We start from the raw sequence: 23,534 nt of genomic DNA, 5'->3' as shown, positions 1-23,534 counted from the left end.
TGTAATTGTTATAGCACAGCATTTAAACAGACTATAAACATACAATAGCATTTTCAACAATGTTATGGTTCAGATTTTTTTCTTAGATATTGATTAACCTAACAGTGTGAATTAAATATGAAACCTAAACTTTATAAACTTGTCCTCTATCTCTTGGTAAAACCAAACCGTGGAGGAAGAGTGGCATCTTTTTGCCTTTGTGTTCCATTCCTTTTGAATACAGCTGCTCAGAAAGTGTGCAGTACACGCATGAGTATTCATGGTTGTCTTTGAAGCTGCTGCCACAGGGGCTCTGTCTGTGTAGTCTTCAGGGGTTCCTGTGTGTTACCTCCATGTTGGTAGCACAACATCCTTGTCTGTGAAAATGCACCTGGCTCAGCTCTTTGTGTTCTCTCAACCTGAACAAAACTTTAGCTTTTAACACTATGGTGAAAATGGCTTTCATCTTCCCTAGGAACCTTGTTTGAATTCCCATGTGAACTGTATCACGGAATGCATAATATTCTTTCATCGTTACATGATCGAGATTAAATATTAGTTTAAATTATTAATTGTGATTTTACTATAACACTGTCAAGTTACTTCTACCCCCAAATTAGTTTATTTTTAATTCCAGGAAATAGTTTAATTAGCAGGGTCTGGAAAACTGGCCCCTTGTTTTACAACTGTGAAAGATGGTATTGGTTTTCTGTGCTAGGTTGCAGGTGCAACCTTCACAGAACAGCCCACGTAAGAAGATCACTCATGAGGTTATGGAGTGCTTTGTTTGGGTTAGACTCCATCCCCCTCAGCATCTGGACAAAGGTAGTCTAACCAAAAGTGGAAAGAAGTAATGTGCAACAGCCATGACAGAAACCACTTTTAGCCTCTTTGTTCTTTAGACAGTATCATACGAATCAAATTTAGTCAATCAATGGTTTTGTAAAATAGTTTACTGAGGCATTACAGCATAGTGATTTTAATACTCACTAAAAGTCATTTTAAAATAACTCATATTTGGTGAAAAGTTGTTTGGATTGATGAAGCATGGCATCTGATGTGTACTTTGTACCCTTAGCAGCTAGGGGAGTTGTCCTGTATGTGTATCATGCAGCATGTGTATGATGCCCTAAAGTAGAAATGAGTTGATTTTACCTAAGTACTTGGCTCTATACGATGGCATTGTCTATGTCTCCTTAAAGAACTACAGGAAATATGTCATAACCACTTTATTCATAGCATGTAGCCTAACCATGTGATTGAAGTTTTTCTATGCACGGCCTTTGCAAATTAACTCACTGTTCAATTGTGACAAGTTGTAATCAGATTTTTGTACTCTCAAAGGTGATTTTTTTTTCAGTTATAATTGGCCATCCCAGACCCCCAGATAGATTAGGACAAGTGCCTATGGAAGTTGACCTCTCTCACTGTATGAATAGGGCCTGAGTCATTTCAGTTTGCATAGACCGGCCATCAAGGGGACCTCGTCATACCCAAAAGAATTTCCTTCATTTGTGTGAGGCACATTGAAATGGAGCCTGGTGCAACAGTTCACCAACTCTTTGTCTCATGTTTATTTAGTGTGGACCCATTCTTCAACTGCTGCAAGAACATGTCCATTGCATAAATGAAGCCAAAAATTCCCCTTGAGGAACCATTAAAACGTAGCTGCTGAAATTCCTTGTAGTTTGTTTCTTGTTGAATAAGTGAAAAGTGAATAGAACTGCTAGTGCTTTAGAGTTGTCCCCTCTAACAAAGTCCTCGTGGCCTTGTTTTGAAGTCTGAAAAGCATTCTCTTGCTCAGTAGCACACACAATTGCTACTGAAAACATTTCCCCCCTGATAAATACCTTTCTTTGGTATTAGCAGCAGCTGCATTATTTTCCATGTCACTTAATCAGCATCATCACAGTGGTGATGGTTTATGTCCATCTTAAAGATTAGTAACTTATTTCAGCACTGAGCTAAGAACAATCCTTTGTGATTAATGATGACACAAACCATGCCAAGCTTTACTAAAGAAAGCTGAGAACTTTTTCACCAATTAATCCCTTTATGTGCATTCATATAGGGATTTTGGGTGTTTTATAAACTCAGCAAAAAAAGACACGTCCCTTTTTCAGGACCCTGTCTTTCAAAGATAATTCGTAAAGTTCCAAATAACTTCACAGATCTTCATTGTAAAGGGTTTAAACACTGTTTCCCATGCTTGTTCAATGAACCATAAACAATTAATGAACATGCACCTGTGGAACGGTCGTTAAGACACTAACAGCTTACAGACTGTAGGCAATTAAGGTCATAGTTATGAAAACTTAGAACACTAAAGAGGCCTTTCTACTGACACTGAAAAACACCAAAAGAAAGATGCCCAGGGTCCCTGCTCATCTGCGTAAACATGCCTTAGGCATGCTGCAAGGAGGCATGAGGACTGCAGATATGGCCAGGGCAATAAATTGCAATGTCCGTACTGTGAGATGCCTAAAACAGCGCTATAGGGAGACAGGACGGACAGCTGATCGTCCTCGCAGTGGCAGACCACGTGTAACAACATCTGCACAGGATCGGTATATCCGAACATCACACCTGCGGGACAGGTACAGGATGTCAACAACTACAGCCCTAGTTACACCAGGAACTCACAATCTCTCCATCAGTGCTCAGACTGTCCGCAATAGGCTGAGAGAGGCTGGACTGAGGGCTTGTAGGCCTGTTGTAAGGCAGGTCCTCACCAGACATCACTGGCAACAACGTCACCTATGGGCACAAACCCACCATTGCTGGACCAGACAGGACTGGCAAAAGGTGCTCTTCACTGATGTGTCGCGGTTTTGTCTCACCAGGGGTTATGGTCAGATTCGCGTTTATTGTCAAAGGAATGAGCGTTACACCGAGGCCTGTACTCTGGAGCGGGATTGATTTGGAGGTGGAGGGTCCGTCATGTGGTACCCTTCCTGCAGGCTCATCCTGACAACCCTCCAGCATGACAATGCCACCAGCCATACTGTTAGTTCTGTGTGTGATTTCCTGCAAGACAGGAATGTCAGTGTTCTACCATGGCCAGCGACGAGCCCGGATCTCAATCCCATTGAGCACATCTGGGACCTGTTGGATTGGGGGGTGAGGGCTAGGGCCATTCTCCCCAGAAATGTCTGGGAACTTGCAGGTGCCTTGGTGGAAGAGTGGGGTAATATCTCACAGCAAGAACTGGCAAATTTCCTCCAGTCCATGAGGAGGAGATGCAGTGCAGCTGGTGGCCACACCAGATACTTACTGTTACTTTTTATTTTGACCCCCCCCCTTTGTTCAGGGACACATTATTCCATTTCTGTTAGTCACATGTCTGTGGAACTTGTTCAATTTATGTCTGTTGAATCTTATGTTCATACAAATATTTACACATGTTAAGTTTGCTGAAAATAAATGCAGTTGACAGTGAGAGGACTTTCTTTTTTTGCTGAGTTTATGTTGGGTATGGTAGAGTAACAGGGTTATTTGTCACGGAGGCTCTAGGTGTTCTTGTTGAAAACCTTCAAATGAAAAGCAAGGACTTCTTTATAGCGGGGTTGGGCACAGTAAATTATTTTGTATTTCTAACTAAGTTATTTATTTGAGTCATGACGGCCCTCGGATAAAATGTCAAACAATCCTCAGCTCAGTCAATATACTGTGTTAGCTTCTTCTCATCCTAATGCCTGTTTTAAACTACCTCAGCTCCTACCGTATGCTGCCAGTTTCCACCCCCGCATTGCTAATACGCAACAAGCAACCTTTTTATTAGTGATCACACCTGGCCACATATTGATGTCACGGACACCCTGTTATGCCTGTAAAGCAGTCATATATGAGGCTGTGTACTGGTGGGCTGCTTTGGCTGCCCTCTACTCAGGAGGCCTTCACCCCAGACTTCCTGCTCGGGGACTGGAGAGCGGTTCCTGACAGGAAAGAGCCTGGTCACCCTGTCAGTCTCTCTAACTGGCGATCAGGTGTTCAGTGCTGATGGCTTGCTGTGTGGGGGACCACGGCACTGCTTCAGTACATGATATGGATGGGACAGAACCACACTAACCTACAATTCTATTTCAATACCGGTGCTCTCCTGCCTGTTTATCACTGTTCATGGCCTTGGGTTTCATTTCCTTTTCACACATCAAATATGCAGATATCCGGCATGTGGTGTTTTTTTTGTGAAAATGAGCGAGATACTGTTTACCTATCCAGAGCTGTACCACTGTGTTGCCCCTCAATATTAACAATGGAAAGCAATAAGGAAACTATTGAAAACTGATAATGCCTTTATCAATGCTATTATCCCATGGTAATTTTTAGGTGTGTACTTTGTATTGAACCTCACTCCATGCGAATGTACTCTCATGTGCATATAATTGGTTTACATTTGGTTGATTTTTCATTTCAGACTCTAAGGACATTAGTTATGACAAGCATGCCCACCGAGTAAGTATATCCAGCTGTATGACACATCCACCTTTTGAACAGATTAATATTTGATAGTGTCTTGTTGAATCCAATGCTTTGCCTTCTCAACCTACTAACCTAGGTATTTAGAAATCCCATTTCAGGCTTTCCTCTTTTCTCCTCTGGTTCCTCAGAAAGCAGCACACAGTGACCCAGGTGGTCAGAGCTCTGGGTGGGTTCTCAGTGGTGGCCCAGGTGTGTGAGAGCACAACCCACGTGGTGTCAGGGGGCCACCGACGGACCCTCAACATTCTCCTGGGCATCGCCCGTGGCTGTTGGATCCTCTCTTTTGAGTGGGTATGTTATTTCTGTGGGTCTTTGGCAACATGAATTAGCTGATGTTAGATGGTTTGAGTGTTAGTTGAAGAACACAACACTGTTTAGCACACGTTGTACAGTACATTGTACATTACACATGATTTTGACATCCATAAACTCCACAGCTCAAAAATTCTGGCCAATGGTAAACTCTAGTAATTTTCCCCTAAACAGATTTTGTGGTGTTTGGAGCAAAGACGATGGATTCCAGAAGAACCATATGAACTTTCAGATCAGTTTCCAGCAGCATCTGTAAGTAACTGAAGATTCTGCTAATATTGTATACCATTCATATCTAAACGCATAGCCCTTGGGGTCAAATTGGTTAAATCTATGCTTTTATAATGAAATAGCCTAGTCAGTTTACCATCTTTTTGACTATCATAGACCTGGAATTCCAAACTGAAGGAAGTGGGTTGGAAACCTGCTAATTTTATTGCCATTCATTAATTTAAGGCGGTTGTTTTTTACTCCGGCATCCTGTGTCAGATGTGGATGTTGCCTCTTCCTGTCCTCCTTCATTCATGAATCTTTGTCCTGCATCTGTGAAGGGGAAGGGGTGTTTTGGTATAGAATATGTCTCATCACATTTCCTCTTGAAATCACACACAGTTCTGTTGTGGTGGCCAAAACAATCCACACATTCCCTAAAGGCTTTTTTGATGGGGGGCCAATCAGCATTTTTACCTGACACATACTCCATCTGTCTGATTCCTCTGTCTTGTGGATAGTGTTGAGGTAAATGGCTTCCTGGCAGTTCCTGAAAAACATCTGATATTTGCAGAGAATCTAACTGAATTGAAAGTTAAAGGCATTTTTAAAGCAGAGGCATATGACACATCAGACATTAAAACAAATATTTTATGTTTTGTGTTAAAGCAGAATGAAAACATACGAACTGTAGGTTGTTGTTTCAACATGATTGGAATTAAGTTCTAAAGTCTATTTGTTTGCATTCCTGCCGTTGACAAAACCATTATCCATACTCCACATAAAAAAAGTCCCAAATAGACTAATCTTACTCATACCACAAGTCACTTAGAAGAATTAAGTGAAAATTAACTTGTGGTCCCGAATGTTCACAAAACAATGGGTGAAGTATATTACATGAATAAGTTACAGTAAAACAATTAAATTAGATTGATAAATATAAGCAGATATGCTCCATAGTACTGGATAACTTGTACAGATTGGAGTCATGACAGAGCATGTAGTTTAAGTCAGGCAAAAGAGGTGGAAGTCGAAGTAATCATGGAAAAAGTTGATCACACTTTAGGATTTGCAATTGATATCACGTTTGTTTGCATAATTAGGTTAATTGACATTGATGACATGTTTTGAGTAACATGCCGATCAAAGTTATCACACTGATTTTAATACATTTTGTGAACCATCTATACATTTGAATTAAATAATGTACAGTGCCTTCAGAAAGTATTCACACCCCTTGACTTTTTCCACATTTTGTTGTCTTAGTGCGAATTTAAAATTGATTAAATTGGGATTTTGTGTCACTGGCCAACACACAGTACTTCATGTCAAAATGGAATGATGTTTTTACAAATGAATTAGAAATGAAAAGCTGAAATGTCTTGTCAATAAGTATTCAACCCCTTTGTTATGGCAAGCCTAAATAAGTTCAGAAGTAAAAATGTGCTTAACAAGTCTCATAATAAGTTGCAATAATAGATAGTCAAAAAACATCATTTTAAAACACTATCTTCTCTGTACCCCATTCATACAATTATCTGTAAGGACACTCAGTTGAGCAGTGAATTTCAAACACACATTCAACCACAAAGACCAGGGAGGTATGAGTACTTTCTGAAGGCACGGAGTATGTACAATTCCTGTAAGGAAGAAAAGCCGTCGATTCATTACAGATTGCCTTTTTGCATTATGTTCATATTTGATATGTATGACGTATTGTGCTTTGTACCCTTGTTTTCTTTGCTTTTAAAATTAGGGCTATTGTTACATTTTTATTTTGCATTACAAATTTAACTTATTTTCCAATTCATTGTATCTAATGTTAATGGGGTGAAATATCGTTATTACAAAATTAACTTTGTCAACCTTGCAATGTGTTACACACTGACATTTCCCCTAGTATTGCTTATTAATAGAAAACAATACTGTTATCTATACCACAGTTCCAGTTTGCTATAAATACAAGATTTCCAACTGGTCATCTTTTGACTGCCATGTCCTGGTTGGTTATGCAGTCCAAAGCCCATATATTTCTGAGTATAGATAGTTCATAGATTTTTCTGCTAGTCTTCACCTGTCCATTTTGTACAAAAGTTTTAAAAAAAAAAATATTGCTGACTTGTTGGAGCAAAGCAAATTGTTCCTTCCCTTGTGGAATGTTCTGAAGTGATGAGGTTGCTGTTATGGAGCACTTCGGTCTGTTAGGTCTTTTTTGTTTGTCAGGTATTTTTTGTTTGTCTGTCTTGTCTGTGTAGTTTCCCACAGTAGCAGAGCTCTGCTCTCCATTCTATGCATGTCTGTGAAAGGCATGTCTCTGTCACAGCCTCAGAAGTCTACTGGTCTGATCATCATTGTGGTAGACTTCAGTGAGTAGCCTGAGCCTTTCCAGTAGTACCATTTGATTCCATTGAATCGATTTGAGTTCTGGCCCTGCTGGAAAAATATTCCGTTCAAGTTGGAGGGGCCGCAGGCGTCAAACCACCAGCCTAGGAAAGCAGAAAACGAGGTTGTCAGTCTGAGGGTTTTCAGGATGTGCATTGGGTGCATTGTCTATAAGACAACAAGCCCAATGAGTAACTGTGCTTCTCCTTCTAACATTGATGCTTTTAATTATCACATTACAACAAACTTGCACACTTTCGTACCTCTAGTTTGTTGAGTTAAATGGGAAGGTCTGGATTGTTATCACATGGAGTGCAAGCTAGTCTAGGTCATTCCCCCCGGGTGTCTCATCTTAGTCCTATTTTGTTAATATGCAGCTGGTTATCACCAACAATTCCCTGAGGTGGAGGGATTCCTCTGTGCAAGACCTCTGAGGGGACCCTCTCATTTGGTGGAGACCCTCTCATATGTCAAGTAAACAGACACCGATACATTGAAGGAGTCCAAGTCTGGCCCCAGAGCAGTCCAAATGTCAGTGGCATGGAGCAGGACCTCTATTCTGAGCTTCAAGAGAGGGAGGGGAAAAATCCTCAGTTCCCAGACTATTAATGTCAGCAGTTGCAGGGGAAGAATTCCCAAATGAGCTCATCAGTGATTAACTCTGAGCTAATTTTGCTCAAGAACCTTGACCCCGCGACAGAAAGAAAAAGCAAGAGGTCTTTTAACTTTCTTGCAGAAGTACCAAAACTTGGGGGTGGGGGTCAAGTGGAGGGAATAATGAAGGGAATAATTGATCTTAATAAAGGCCAGTGAAAACTCTAAGGTGATTTGCAAATGAACCTGTTCCTTACCTCCTGTTGTCAGTTGTGAGCATTTGCAAACACATTTGTCGTTGTCTGCATCTTTTGTGCTGAAATCACTTCCCGGCTGACCAAGGCTACTAATTTTGCCTGCTGTGCCACTGTAGCCTTTAAGGTGTATTCTGTGAAATGAAAACGGAGAAATGCACTGTGAGGAGGAAGTACATAATTGCCATTCCTCAAATGACCCAAGTTTAGGGAATGAATTATCAGTGTTTGCCCTCTTTTTTTTTTTAGCATTGGTGGCAATTATTTTGTTTGTTAGTTCTCAAAGATGATCTTATAAAAAAAATATATGGCTCCATTATCTTTTCTTCATTATATATGGTTTTAGTCTAAGTTTACAATTAAAACATTTTACCTTCCCGAAAATGTAATATATTATATACAATGCCAGTCAAAAGTTTGGACACACCTACTCATTCAAGGGTTTTTATTTTTTACTATTTTCTACATTGTCGAACAATAGTGAAGACATCAAAACTATGAAATAACACATGAATCTCACAGTTCCTACATATGCTGAGCACTTATTGGCTGCTTTTCCTTCACTCTGCTGTCCAACTCATCCCAAACCATCTCAATTGGGTTGAGGTCGGGTGATTGTGGAGGCCAGGTCATCTGATGCATGACTCCATCACTCTCCTTGTTTAAATAGCCCTTACACAGCCTGGAGGTGTGTTGGGTCATTGTCCTGTTGAAAAACAAATGATAGTCCCACTAAGCGCAAACCAGATGGGATGGCGTATCGCTGCAGAATGCTGTGTTGCATTGAATTCTAATAAATTACAGTGTCACCAGCGATGCACCATCACACCACCTCCATGCTTCACGGTGGGATCCACACATCCGTTCACCTACTCTGCGCCTCACAAAGACACAGCGGTTGGATCCAAAAATCTCAAATTTGGACTCATCAAAGGACAGATTTCCACTGGTCTAATGTCCATTGCTCTTGTTTCTTGATCCAAGCAAGTCTCTTCTTGTTATTGGTGTCCTTTAGTAGTGGTTTCTTTGCAGCAGTTCGAACATGACCTGTTTCATGCAGTCTCCTCTGAACAGTTGATGTTGAGATGTGTCTGTTACTTGAACTCAAACATTTATTTGGGCTGCGATTTCTGAGGCTGGTAACTCTAATGAACTTATTTTCTGCAGCAGAGGTAACTCTGGGTCTTCCTTTCCTGTGGCGGTCCTCATGAAAGCCAGTTTCATAGCGCTTGATGCTTTTTGCGACTGCACTTGAAGAAACTTTAAAAGTTCTTGAAATGTTCCGTATTGACTTAATGTTTTAAGTCATGAACTGTCGATTCTCTTTGCTTATTTAAGATGTTCTTGCCATAATATGGACTTGGTCTTTTACCAAATAAGGCTATCTTGTGTATATCACCCCTACCTTGTCACAACTGATTGGCTCAAGGGCATTAAGAAGGAAAGAAATTCCACAAATTAACTTTTTAACAAGGCACACCTGTTAATTGAAATGCATTCCAGGTGACTACCTCATAAAGCTGGTTGAGAGAATGCCTAGATTGTGCAAAGCTGTCAAGGCAAAGGGTGGATACATTGGAGAATCTCAAATATATTTTTATTTTGTTTACTACATGATTCCATGTGTGTTATTTCATAGTTTTGATGTCTTCACTATTATTCTACAATGTAGAAAATAGTACAAATGAAGAGTAGCTGTGTCAACTTTCGCTGGTGCTGTTTATTTTTTATGTATCTTTTTACAATATAAGGGAAATGCTGGAATTGAGTCCGCCATGTATTCCTTTCTCTGCTAGCAGTAAACTATGTACAAGAGAGGTTGTATTTGTAGATGCGTATCCCTTGGTTTTCCTTGTTATTTTTTACTGACTTTTTAACCTTTCTTGTGCTTCATGAGAACCTATAGGCTATGTCTACACACTAGTCATTTAGATGTTAAGTGACTCATGAAAGCTGCAGCAGGGTTTTCTGAAAGAAGTGTCCTGTAATGGTTTGGTTGTCATTCATTCTGTACAAAATGTTAACGCAGGTGATGAGATATTGATGTCATTGCTGACCTCCATTGTTTTGTGGCCTCTCAATTCCAGTATAAAAATAATTTATATGGAAATCAGCTTTGTCTGGCTCTAGAATTGTCATTTGATATACTTTGAGACTAAAGGAATTAACAGGAGTGTGCTTGAGTTGAGGTCTGCTGCTCAAATAGAAAGGAAGTATTGTCTCTCTCCTTGAAATCAGCTTATGTTCTAGCAGGCGCTGGTGATGTCTGTCTAGGGGTACAGATTGAAGGTTTAGGAGACTGATTCATTTTAGCCTTCTGTGTCACAGATCCAAAACATTTTCGAGATGGCAACACTTTCCATTTGTTTTGGACTAGTGACCCTTCCACCCCATGTATTTATGTGTATTCTCAGGCAAGTTAAATGTTTTGTTTGTCATTTTTGTTGATTTTCAAGAACATGACTTGCACACCATTTCATTATAATACTTTACTCAAAATGTTTTGATATAGTAATGTTAATGGACTCTTATGCAGCTATGATATATTTCAGTCCACATCGCTAAGTAATAAAAGCTATCACCTATATTCAGTGGTCCTCCACACACACAGACTCCCCCAACATTATTTTTACATTACATATATAGCCTATATTTAGATACCACACCTGGGAAACCTATGCCTACCTGTAGTTTTCTGCTTCACTGCCTAGAGAGAACTGGTCAAATAGTGAGAATCCTGCGTTTTCCTCCCAATCCATCATCTGTATTCTCAAGACGTATGGGTGCTGATTGGTCAGTATCGAAACAAACTCATTTCCCAACCAGTATTCACCTGAAGGGTTTCCAAAGCCCTTTGAAGGAACATAAAACAATGATTCACCTTTAGCATGATCACAATGTCACAGTTGAGCTGCATTCTGAGATATTTAAAACCTTTTTCACTGTTTGTTGACACTTGGCAGTGTTATCTAAGCTTTGTGCTGTGGAACTTGGATAGTTTCCTCTAGCTCTCACCATTTTGTACTCTTTCCACGTACGGTGAAAGTCAACATGGCCATCAAATCGTTTTTGTAGTACTGTCCATCCACCCCCCTCTGTCTCCATGTCACAGTAAGCCTTCAAACAAAAAACATAGATTACTCCAGCCATCAATGATGATAAATTCAGATTTTTGACTACACTGAGGGACTTTTGACTTCAGCAGCAAACTTGACAAAAGCAGTGCCCTCTCAGTCTAGTTGAATGGAATGGGAGGTTTCTTAAAACCAAGTGATGTGCCAGAGTCTAACTCTAACCACTGAAAAGTATCTAAGGAGATCCCTACTTGAGCTCGGGCATGCACAAAACAAACCAAAGACTGAGAACATTTGAATTTACTCTGAATTAAAGGATTGGCTGTGGTGTTAGAAAAATATAACTTATTTCTTAACTAGTCTCCATGTGATTGTACTTTTGATTTAATGTTGAGCTTATAGCTTGAATAGGACCAATATTAACATAAGAGTTAAATTCTACCTTAATCTCCTGTGTAGTGTTGAGAAGGGTCAGTGAGTAGACTCCACTGTCTGTGTTTCCTGACTTGTAGACCGCAGCACAGTCTGGGTATGTGGTTGGTGTGTCCTGCATCATGGTAGGCTTGTTCCCTGCAAAAAGTGGAGGGCCGATCAAATTGATAATACAGCAAAGTTGTACATGTACTTTAACATACAGTGCCTTTGGAAAGTATTCAGACCCCTTGACTTTTTCCACATTTTGTTACTTTACATCCTTATTTTAAAATTGATGAAAAATGTTTTGAAATCCGCAGCAATTTAGACACAATACCCCATAATGACAAAGCAAACACTGTTTTTAGAACTTTTTGCACATTTATTACAAATAAAATACTGATATCTTATTTACATAACTATTCAGACCCTTTGCTATGCGACTCACAATCGAGCTCAGGTGCATCCTGTTTCCATTGATCATCCTTGAGATGTTTCTACAACTTCATTGGAGTCCACCTCTGGTAAATTGAATTGATTTGGAAAGGCACACACCTATCTATATAAGGTCCCACAGTTGACAGTGGATGTCAGAGCATAAACCAAGCCATGGGGTTGAAGGAATTGTCCGTAGAGCTCTGAGACAGGATTGTGTCGTGGCAGAGATCTGGGGAAGGGTACCAGAAAATGTCTGCAACATTAAAAGTCCCCAAGAACACAGTGGCATCCATAATTCTTAAATAGAAGAAGTTTCGAACCACCAAGACTCTCCCTAGAGCTGGCCGCCTGAGCAATTGAGGGAGAAGGGCCATCGTCAGGGAGGTGACCAAGAACCCGATGGTCACTCTGACAGAGCTCTAGAGTTCCTCTGTGGAGATGGGAGAACCTTCCAGAAGGACAACCATCTCTGCAGCACTCCACCAATCAGGATTTTATGGTAAAGTGGCCAGACGGAAGCCACTCCTTAGTAAAAGGTACATGACAGCCCGCTTGGAGTTTGCCCAAAGGCACCTAAAGACTCTGGGGCAAAGGTTCACCTTCCAACAAGACAACAACCCAAAGCACACAGCCAAGATAATGCAGGAGTGGCTTCGGGACAAGTCTCAATGTCCTGGAGTGGCCCAGCCAGAGCCCGGACTTGAACCCAATCGAACATATCTGGAGAGACCTGAAAATACCTGCGCAGCAACACTCTCCATCCAACCTAATCGCTTCCAAAGATGCTTCAACAATCTGTAGAGAAGAATAGGAGAAACTCCCCAAATACAGGTGTGCCAAGCTTGTAGCGTCATACCCAAGAAAACTCGGTTGTAATCGCTTCCAAAGATGCTTCAACAAAGTACTGAGTAAAGGGTCTGAATACTTTATTTTTAATAAATTAGCCAAAATGCCAAACCTGTTTCTGCTTTGTCATTATGGGGTATTGTGTCTAGATTGATGAGGGGGGAAAAAGCAGGCTGTAACCTAATAAAATGTGGAAAAGTCAAGGGGTCTGCATACTTTGCTAAGGCACTATAAATACATACTAGTATACTGTGACTTTTCAAAGGTTGTGATTTGATAAACAGTTGACATTCTATATTTTACTAAACTGTGGCTTATTAGTTACGCTACAAAAATTGAATTGCCCATAGCATTCTGGTCTTAATCAGTGATGCCAATGTAGCCCCCTCCTAAGTCTACCAGACGCTGTCATAGTGTCACCCACCTCCACCTGTGGGGATAGAGATTGTGTAGATGAGGTTGTTGACGGTCTCAAGCAGCTCCTGTTGCTGCCGCTGCAGGGCAGAGTTGTTGGTGGTGGCCCGCAGCAGCTGTTGTTCCAGCTCCTCGATGACAGCCGTCTGTCTCAGTACCAGTGTAGAGAGCTGCTCCTTCTCCTCCTTCAGCGTCTTCAGCTCCACCTGCCTCTGCTCCTCCATCTCCCCCACCCTCTTCTCCAGGTAGCTGGGGAGGAACAAGGGCAAATGTACACGCTCAGCAACTCGCAGCAGAGCTGGTTGGCATTACTGGTCTTGTAGTATTTCATATCAAGAAGCAAATTGTTTTACGCGAACAGAACATATAAGCCTACAATTGGGCAAAAATGTGTTTAACAGAAAACACAGGAAATATTAGCCTAAATATTTAGGCTACTGTCTAGTGTTTGTAGCCTTGTTTTAGTTGAAGCATGATTTGGAGATGGGGCACCTGACTGAAAGTGAAGTTTGTTAATGCAAACAAATATCCTTACCTGTTTTTGTCATTCAGCTTGGTTATTTCATTTGTTTGGAAAATGAGCTGTTTTTCCAACTTACTCGTTGATAGAGAGTTCTCAAGAAGCTGACGTTCGAGCCGAGTTGTATGATTTATTACCTAAAGATTAAATAGACAATTCCCACAAGGTATTTTAGATTAAATGGAGCTAGTAATTGCTGCAAGCCCTTTACAGATTAAATTAAGTAGACACCATTTTGATTTGTCATTGTTGAATATTTGTCAAGAACCAAATTAACAAGTCATTTTACTTATGTAATTTCACAACCTGCCCTTGAAGTACTCTCTCAATTAGGGATGTGGTATGATTAAATGAAAACTTGGTCTTTCCTGGTTAGAAAAAATCTCAAATTGGTATTATGTAATGGATTCTGACATCTCCCTGTTTTTCTCTTGAGTAATTTGTTTCACAAACAATTCCACAGTTCACTGCAATACTTTTGGATCAGCTACAGTTAAAAATAAATTGTGCACAGCCACCCGTCAGTGAAGTTTTTTTTCCCTCTCACGGAAAAGATTTACAGTACACTAAATACAACTAAATACAATACAGGGCCTCAATACACTTATCTTGTAATAGTAGCGCTTAACTTGATTACAATTTCAGTCCAAACTCGATTTGTAACAGTCCTATCTCACTTCATGTTCAAACACGGTTTTGTGGTTCGCTTCACTTTCTAAAGAGCACAATGTGCATAGGCCTAGATGGTCGGAAAAATCTGTTTCGTAACAGGAAAAAACAGAACAATCAAATTCCAATAATGGACAGATATGTTGGAAAGGGGTCAGGGGATGTAGGGCCTACTGCGAAAGTGGCTGTATAATGTAATGAAAGTATCCTCACAGACGTATTGAACTCCTGGTTCTAGAAACCCCCCTCTGATTTTCCAGTTTGAGGAACTGAACTCAGCAAAAACCTGTGCCAATTTGTTGTTTACATGAATGTTGGGTATGTGTCGGTCTACTATTGGACCTGGTGTTGGTGGCTTTGAACAGACGGATGTCTGATTGTGAGAAATTGATAGACCCTTTCTTGTGGGAATATAATGCCGTTAATAACAGGAAATGCTGTGTAGTTCGTTCACAAAAGGTCAATGACTTTCTACAGCAAATCCTGGCCCTGTTGGACAGCATTTGCAAAATATGAAAAAAATCAAATTTTTATAACTTTTGTTTGGTGTAGGCTATTGGGTTTTGAATGTTTTATTCATTTAGCATATATTTTCAAAACTATATTAAGTAAAAGGTCCTCACCTGCGCCTCTACGTTAGTCAGCTTCCGTGTTTGCTCAACGGTCTGACTCAGCAGGTTGGTTCCAAACTCTATCATGGCTGCCGTGTGGTTGTGCACTGCATTCTGCTGGATCTGGAACATCTCCTGTTTCATGTTTTCCTGTATGTAGTTCTCCAGCTGCAGTAAGGATGAAGAAAAGTTGATGAAGGCAGGTTAGTGAGATGGTTTAAGTGATATAACATGATATTGGGCCTTTGTCTATGTTTTCTGGAAAAGGAGTGGTTATATTTCGTACAGGGCATAAAGATTGGAGCGTACTGCCTTGGTACCCTGGCAGAGTTATTGGGTCATTGTGATGGGTTCAAATTAATTGTGTACGAAACTGTTGTTTACCATATGGATGTCACAGTGAAAGTATAGGCTGTTCTTTAGAATTACTATTTTTAAGCACTACTGCCTTGTCATGGAGTTCATGGCTTTCCCCCTTGTGTCTGACCTAGAAATCTCTTGAGCGGTACAAGTGGGCAGAATTATCCGGTGACAGGCCAGGCATTTTTGACAAGTGTTTAGATTACATGATGTTGAAGGCTGTACAAATTGGGGCAGGAAGTTCATGTGCTTCTGTTTTTCAGAGGGGTCAAAAATGGAAGACTGAGAATATTTTCCCAGCATCCCTGCTGATTCATATTTGATCTACACAAGGGATTAATAGCTTCCTGAAAATTAAAACGTTTTTAATATGGTCATTTTTGGTCATATCAAATTGTATCACTGTCAATGGGGACTGCACTGGAATGCCCTTTCAACCTCTAAGGCTCTTTTTTTGATAAATGTTACTGCTGACTGAGCCTTCACATGAGTTTGGTTAAGTCATCGTGAAGGCAAACTCATAATTGTAACATTCCTACCTGTAGAAAAGTTTGAAATAAGCTTTTTTCTCGTCTGTCCCACACTGTATACTTTTCTTTAGAGCAAATAAGAGCTTTAAATAGGAGTCTTGTCCCCCTATCCAGTAGCCACCTGTCAAAATGAAACTGCCAGATTTAAAACAAACCCAATCATAAAGCGCTTTCCTGCATTGAGTTCCTGAGTGGCAATCAGGCCTGAAAGTCTTGTAAACAGGATGGAAATGATGAGTGACGAGTTGCATCCTCTACGACACTGCGTCTTACACTGCAAGAGGATATTAGTAGCGTTAGTAGGCCTAGTCGTTCTGATCTTTGTTTGCGTAAACAATTAGGCTGTATACCCATCTGCCAAAAAGGTAAACTATTGGGACAATTTTAAAACGGGAAATATATTTTCTTTTTGCCATGACAAAAAGTGCTGCAATCAGTGCTAATTTTGTTTATCTTCCTTTCTCCACTTCCATCTTGTCTGTGTTCCTGGACACAGGCACGTGGAGGCTGGAAGAGTGTGTCATCGGAACTGAGAGCGGGACATTCCATTGACGGCAAATGATCTAATCAGTTGTTTACTCCACTCCTGCCTATAAGTATTCCACAAGGAATTATTGTTTGTACACCCGGTTTACATGAAAAGCGTGACGGCAAACTGACATTTTATTTTACCGGCACGACAGCAAAGTCCATCATCCTGTCTTCCAATTTTGAGAGTGAGACCGTGCAAGATTTTGAGGTATTACCTCGGCTCTCACAAATTGTCTTTTCGTCAGTTGATGTACAATGATTTCCTCTGTCTTCGACTCGGTCTTACATGGGGAAGTTCAAAGGAAGACCTTTTCCTCTGTTATTACGTATAATGCCAATATACCAACAAACTGTAGTGTATGAAATTGACACGTCAGGAAATATTTCATAGATTAGTTCCGCTCACTTAATGTTTGTTTTACATCAATCAATTAAGTATTGCAATTCTCTCCTTGACCGATATTAATGACAAAGTTCTTAATCCTTCCGTAGTAGTCACTTTGGGACGAACCTCAATCACACATTACTCTGACTTTTATGCAGCATAAATCATGCATGTCAATTTGATTTGAGATTTTGGCACAGTTACGCAAATGTATCTCACGTAACAAATCTGTCCTTGGAGGATAAAAGCCTGTGAGGCAGTAAATGCTTAATGAACTGAATGAAGGATCATTATGGAGTCTAAAGACTAGAGATTCACTATTTGAACCGCTTAATTTCTAGGTATTAAACTCTTCCGGTGTGAGGGCATCTTATTAAAACAGTAGCCCAATCACTGTCCTTAGCTTAAAAGTTGCTGTCTTTACCTTAAAAGCTAAGTTATGTTCAGTGCCAAATTCAAAGCATTTTAAAGACAAGCCTACATTATTCTAAATAAAGTGTTCTTAAGCAGTGGCTCTGCTCTGATAAAACGGCAATGACAAAAGATCTAGGGACCCTCAATGCTTAGTAGCAGCTGACTGAGCTGGTGGAATGATTCAGGCCAGGGTCTGTTTTTTTTTGGTTGTGAGCTGTGTGATCAGGCAATGAGTTGTGCTCGTCTTGTCAGAGCTCTATAGATCTCATCATTAATCAAACTCTAAAGAGTGGGAAAGAATGTAGGGAGCCTGAGCCCGTTCCTTTCACACAAGTGATGGCTCAGTAGCGCTGAAAGGGATGCGCAGATCCTTCATCTGGGCACCTGTGTAGAGGCTTTGTCACTACTCGGCCCTTCTCACCCACTCAGAGCCACCACAGCCCTGCTTCTGTGACACAGGTTACTTTCTCCCTACTTCGGCTCACATTCGCTTTCTTATTGCTCAAGACTGAATCCATGTGAAGATGCCCCCTTCAAATAGTAGGACAATGTCACAATTTACTTGCCTGCTTCCTTACAAGGTCAAGTTCACTGCTTTCAATCAGAATCTGAGGATTTTTTAAATCTGAAATTAGTCTTTCAAAGCCTTCTTTGCAGTAACGAAGGTGACTGGAGTATAACGCGTCTGCACATCACTGAAAAGTTGGTGTGTATACTCATCTTTTCTGATGGGGTGGGAAATGAGACATTCCTATAGAAAGCACTTTCTTAATAATATTGTGCAGAGTGGGAAATCATGACACTACATAACATCACCTCTGCACAGCTACATAATGAGGTCAGTTTGTCCCCCCCCACCCCCTTCCAAATTATACCTCTATACCAAAGGCTGCAAAAACTTGTGGTCTCTTTATCATCTCAAGTTGACGTAACATGACTGCAGAGCAGCAGAACCATTAATTTAATGTTTAATCTCTGAAAGGTTCACAGCACCCAACAGGTTATCCGGAACCAAGTTCCTTGTTACATTTTAAATGCAGGCACTATACCAGAGTGTACCTGGACATGCAAGTAACACATAACATACAAATTGGAGGGATGTAAAATATCATACAAATTGGAGGGATGTAAAATGTCATACAAAATAGAGGGACTCCAAAAAAGTATAATACCATGGGAATAGGTGTGAGACGGCATTGAACACAGACCTGCACTCCCAGTAGAGAAGCTGCTGTGTGACGTCAAGCAGAAGACTATACCTTGAGGAGCCACTGTGTGTTGTTCTCAATGATGTTCTCCAGCTGCTCTAGCCTCTGGACCGACTCATCATACTCTGCCGGATCGTCCTTCTGGACCAGGTTGGTGTAGGTGCTGCTTGAGGTCTTGCAGTTGTCCTGCTCAGGCAGCAGGAAGGTGTAGCTGCACGGGCCATTTTGGATCTGGTACTGTCTCTTAGCAGCTGTTGGGTCTGTAGTTTTCCTGTAGCCTGCCCCCAGGGCCAGGCAGCCACTCAAGACCACCACTAAGCCAACATAAAACATTTATAAGAATTAAAACAAAAATGTTATTGTAAAAATTTTACCCAAAGTTCTCCTTTTGGTTCACTGCCTTTTTTCAGTTGAATGTTTTTCGAGGTTAAATATTGTTGTATTGGTATCCTCTGGAATATCGAAGTGCACACAGTCCAATACTTCAGGTTCTTTTATAGGCAGGAGGAGGGGATACAGTCAGTGGGTACGCCGGGTAGATGGTGTCATTCCTAGACTGCACGTTTCCCCCTTTTTCACTAAGCCTCCAGCCTCTTGATTTCAGCTGCAGTTGGCCCTCTGGTTACTAGCTATGGGAGTAATGGCAAGGCCCCTCCCACTATATCCCTGTAGCCAGTCACCGTGAAGAGCTGCTAGGCTGGAAGAAGCAATGTGTAGACTCCACTTGTTACACACACACACACAGGAGCAGATGCACTAATTTAACACTTCCCACCATATCCTCATCTTTGCCTGAGATAGAGCTTCATCAACAGGTCAGGGAGGGCAGAGAGGATAAAACAACAATGCCCATATTTGTGTTTTTCACAAGCCGATGGCCAAACATCTATTCAGGATGCAGCTTCCTTCAAGTAAAGTCTGGAATTGCAATGTCTATCCTTAACCGTGGTAAATATTTTTCTCCCCGCGACAAAGCACAGGCGTTTAAGTGAGAATGTTAAAGTAAGGAGAGCCTTTCTGTCACATCCCATTCCGATCTCTTTGCGCAGTCATAAAAAACATTAGCTCTTATTTCCTGTCATTCTCCAACTCTGGGTTGTATCTGGATCTTGTTACACATGTAGGGGTGAGATCCAGTATGTTTACAGAGGGAGACGAGTATCTGGCTGGGGTTCTGAGGACATTAATAAAGCTCATCCTTCCACTTCATGTCATCATGATAAGATGCTAAATCTCCATTTTAATGTGACTTAAAATAGACTGATCTTGGCTTCACAGAGCCCTGTTGTCCAGAGTGCAGCTTTGCCTGCTTTTTTTTCCTGTGTGGGAATGAAGTAGTCAAGGTTCTTAATCTAGTCCTTTTTTAAAGTATATTTTTTTCCATCCTCTGATCCTGGCAACTGTAGATGGGCAGCTGGGGAACCATCAGAATCAAACTACACAGTAGCCATGTCTGAAGCTAAGGTAATGTAGCCTGAATATTAGCTTATTGTGCTGTAGTTAACTTTCGATTACAATCTTCAGTGGTGCCTGGCTGTCGCCAGACCACGTTCCCCTCACAATTTTCCCACCTTTGATTTTAGAGGATGTTTCAGGTCAGGGCGGCTGTGTTCCCTGCATCCTGTCTCAATCCTTCTCAGACTATCATGGAGTAGCATGAGAAAAAAACGGCCCCAAATAGCCGAGTCATTTGAGCCCAGACCTAGGTTCAAATCTTTTTTTTTTTTTTTTGTGGAGCCTTTTTGTCCATACTGATAAAATATTGTGATTATTCAGGAGTTCAAGCGTGGTTTGATAATTATTTATTCTTAGGGAGGGGGTATAGGCAATACATTTTGCTGGGAAACTGTCTTCCAAAGAGACTTGTGCCTCTCGAGGAAAGCAGACGCTTAATTTCATAGGTGCCAACCAAGCTCCGGAATGTTAATGGTTTGTCTGCTGTTCATTTAATGTCCAACTGACACACTTGGCAAACATAACTAGTTTACATTAACCTTTGGCTTAAATGGATGAGAGATCAAGTTGGGTCGGTGCATGGTGAGGGTCACACATTAAAGGTCCAATGCAGCTGTTTGTATCTCAATATCAAATCATTTCTGGGTAACAATTAAGTACCTTACTGTGATTTGTTTTCAATTATAATGGTCAAAAAGAAACAATAGCTTCTTAGTGAAGAGCAATTTCTCAAGCAAAAATGTAGCTAGGACTGTCTGGGAGTGGTCAGAGTTGGGAGGGGAAACTGAAAACTAGCTGTTATTAGCAGAGGGGTTTGGAACTCTTTCTTATTAATCTATTAATTAATTTACCGCCTGGTGAGGTCACCAGGTAGGCCAAAACATCCCACCAAAACAGGCAGAAATTTCAGGTGGTCTTTTCAAACCGCTCTCACACTAAAAGGGCATTATAATTTTCACAATTTCACGTTATTCCAAACTCAGTGTGGAATTGTATATAAAACACAGGAATATCACGTTTTTGATATTCTTAGTTTATGGCTTTTTGTAAAGACCGACATAAGTTTAATGTCAAAACTACTAATAAGGCTGCTTATCGCTCAGTTTATACAGTTTAACATCAAACATAAGATTTATGGAGAGTGTATTGCATTTATTATCTTCAAGATAATGAGCCAGCCTGTGATGTATAGTAAAGGTGTTTTTCTGTCATTGTCTATTCCAATGATGTGAGCTATATCAAACAGCTGATATCACACACGGTGCGATGGAGGTGGTCTGTACAGGAAGTGAATCCGCTTGGAGGATGTTTTGTCTTAAACCCCAGGGATTTTTCTCAATCATGATCATCTTCCTATTGCTCCACTGGCTTCATTCTTCATTTCCTTTAACACTGAAGCTGAACATATTTCACCTCTGAGTGAAACCGCTTGAGTCTCTCTTAGGTGTCCGCATGCTTCCCATCTGAAACAGTTCAGAACAGTTTGCATATATTACGACAATGTTTTTTGCACGTCATTTTTATCTCGGGGGAAGCTTAAGTTCGGCTTCCGAAGTCTACGGCACTTCGTTGGTGATTAGTCAACAGTAGGGATTCTTCAATTAAGTGTTTGTCATTCAACGATAGACTCATTTTCATGCACATTTTTCACTTCAGAAATACTGCACCAAACATCTGAAATATACTGAATAAAAATATAAACGCAACATGTAAAGTGTTAGTCTTATGTTTAATAAGTTGAAATAAAAGATCCCAGAAATTTTCCACACACACTAAAAGCTTATGTCTCTCCAATTTTGTGAGTAAATTTGGTTACATCCCTGTTCGTGAACGTTTCTCCTTTGCCAAGATAATCCATCCACCAGACGGGTGTGGCATATCAAGAAGCTGATTAAATAGCATGATCATTACACAGGTGCACCTTGTGCTGGGGACAATAAAAGGCCAATCTAAAATGTGCAGTTTTGTCACATAACATAATGCCACAGATGTCAAGTTTTGAGGGAGCCTGCAATTAGAATGCTGACTGCAGGAATGTCCACCAGAGCTGTTGCCATAGAATTTAATGTGAATTTCTCTACCATAAGCCTCCTTCAACGTCGTTTTAGAGAATTTGGCAGTATGTCCAACCGGCCTCACAACCACAGACCACGTGTGACCGTGCCAGCCCAGGACCTCCACATCTGGCTTCTTAACCTGTGGAATCGTCTGAGACCAGCCACCTGGACAGCTGATGAAACTGAAGAGTCTTTCTGTCCTTTTGTGGGAGAAAAACGCATTCTGATTGGCTGGGCCTGGCTCCCCAGTGGGTGGGCCTTTACCCTCCTGGGGCCCACCCATGGCTGTGCCCCTGCCCAGTCATGTGAAATCCATAGATTAGGGCCTAATGAATTTATTTGAATTGACTGATTTCCTTTTATGAATTGTAACTCGGTAAAGTCGTTGAAATTGTTGCATGTTGTGTTTATTTTTGTTTAGTATAGATGTAAAATTGAGCGACCTAAGCTCTCCTCTGCAAAAACATCAGAATTAATGACCGATAACTCAAGATATCTATTAATTCAGACTTTTTAGGTAGTGTATACTGGCTATGGCATCTCAAAATTGACAAGCGGTACTATTGACACTTTTTTTTCTCGTTTTTCAAGTGAAGGTCGAATGTATGCGAGCACACTCTTTCACCTAGCCAAACCAAAGAATGCAGAAGCCTTTTGGGTGACAGGTTTGTACTTTGAGAAAATGATCAACATAGCCAAAGGTCTTACATTATTCCAAAGGTCCTTTAGTCTTGTCCCTTTTAGGTATATTCTGTCTAGTTCTAAGCATCAGTTCCTATTACATTGCGTTGACCATCATATTGGCCTACCACACAATAACCAACATCCTCCGTTATTGAGGCGATCCATGAACGCATTGCATTTGCCTTCTACTCACACTCTCTTTAGTCCCAGCAGACTCAAGAAGCTGAACTACAGGAAGTGAAGTGATGTAATAGAATGTGAAGGAAATGCGGCACGTTTTAGGCAGATGACCACAGAGGAAGGCTGTTCATTCCAGAAACACAGAACACTGAATGGTTCAGGTGTTCTGCTTGAATCGCTACACCATTAGATGTGTGGGCGTGGATGTTTGTCTGTCAGTCGTTTCATGTCGGGAGGAAGAGCATCAGGGGGAAGGAAGTGTCACACAATGACCTAGCCTTTTTTTTTGCCGGAATTGACATTCAAAACCCAATCTGCTTCATGCCCCTTGGTGGATGCTACAAGGCTCTATAGACACAATAGGCTACATCTGGTGTATAGTGTAGAGCAGTGGTTCCCAAATGTTTTATAGTCCCGTACCCCTTCAAACATTCAACCTCCAGCTGCGTACCCTCTCTAGCACCAGGGTCAGTGCACTCTCAAATGTAGTTTTTTTGCCATCATTGTAAGCCTGCCACACACACACACACT

General features: G+C 40.9%; 2 protein-coding genes across 4 annotated transcripts in view; one reads left to right on the top strand and one right to left on the bottom strand.

Moving 5' to 3' along the window:
- mcph1 (microcephalin 1) overlaps positions 1-23,534 on the top strand; it is a 53,466-nt gene that overhangs the window by 20,365 nt on the left and 9,567 nt on the right. For all 3 annotated transcript variants that reach the window (XM_014213755.2, XM_014213773.2, XM_014213764.2), the window contains exons 11-13: positions 4,397-4,434; positions 4,590-4,752; positions 4,948-5,025. In XM_014213755.2, the coding sequence (XP_014069230.2) occupies positions 4,397-4,434; positions 4,590-4,752; positions 4,948-5,025 (279 nt within the window). The remainder of the gene's footprint in view (positions 1-4,396; positions 4,435-4,589; positions 4,753-4,947; positions 5,026-23,534) is intronic.
- LOC106612545 (angiopoietin-2) lies at positions 6,489-19,664 on the bottom strand. The gene is made up of 9 exons (XM_014213787.2): positions 18,679-19,664; positions 15,212-15,367; positions 13,935-14,056; positions 13,410-13,648; positions 11,730-11,857; positions 11,229-11,330; positions 10,899-11,065; positions 8,217-8,347; positions 6,489-7,469 (listed from the first exon to the last, which is right to left on the bottom strand). Exons 1-9 carry the CDS (start codon positions 18,958-18,960, stop codon positions 7,309-7,311), a joined length of 1,488 nt encoding a protein of 495 aa, XP_014069262.2. The 5' UTR covers positions 18,961-19,664; the 3' UTR covers positions 6,489-7,308.

The sequence above is a fragment of the Salmo salar genome, chromosome ssa01 (assembly GCF_905237065.1).
Source record: "Salmo salar chromosome ssa01, Ssal_v3.1, whole genome shotgun sequence".
NCBI classification, from domain to species: Eukaryota; Metazoa; Chordata; class Actinopteri; order Salmoniformes; family Salmonidae; genus Salmo; species Salmo salar.
Note: the sequence above shows the minus strand (reverse complement) of the source record. Positions and strands in the feature narration are given on the sequence as shown.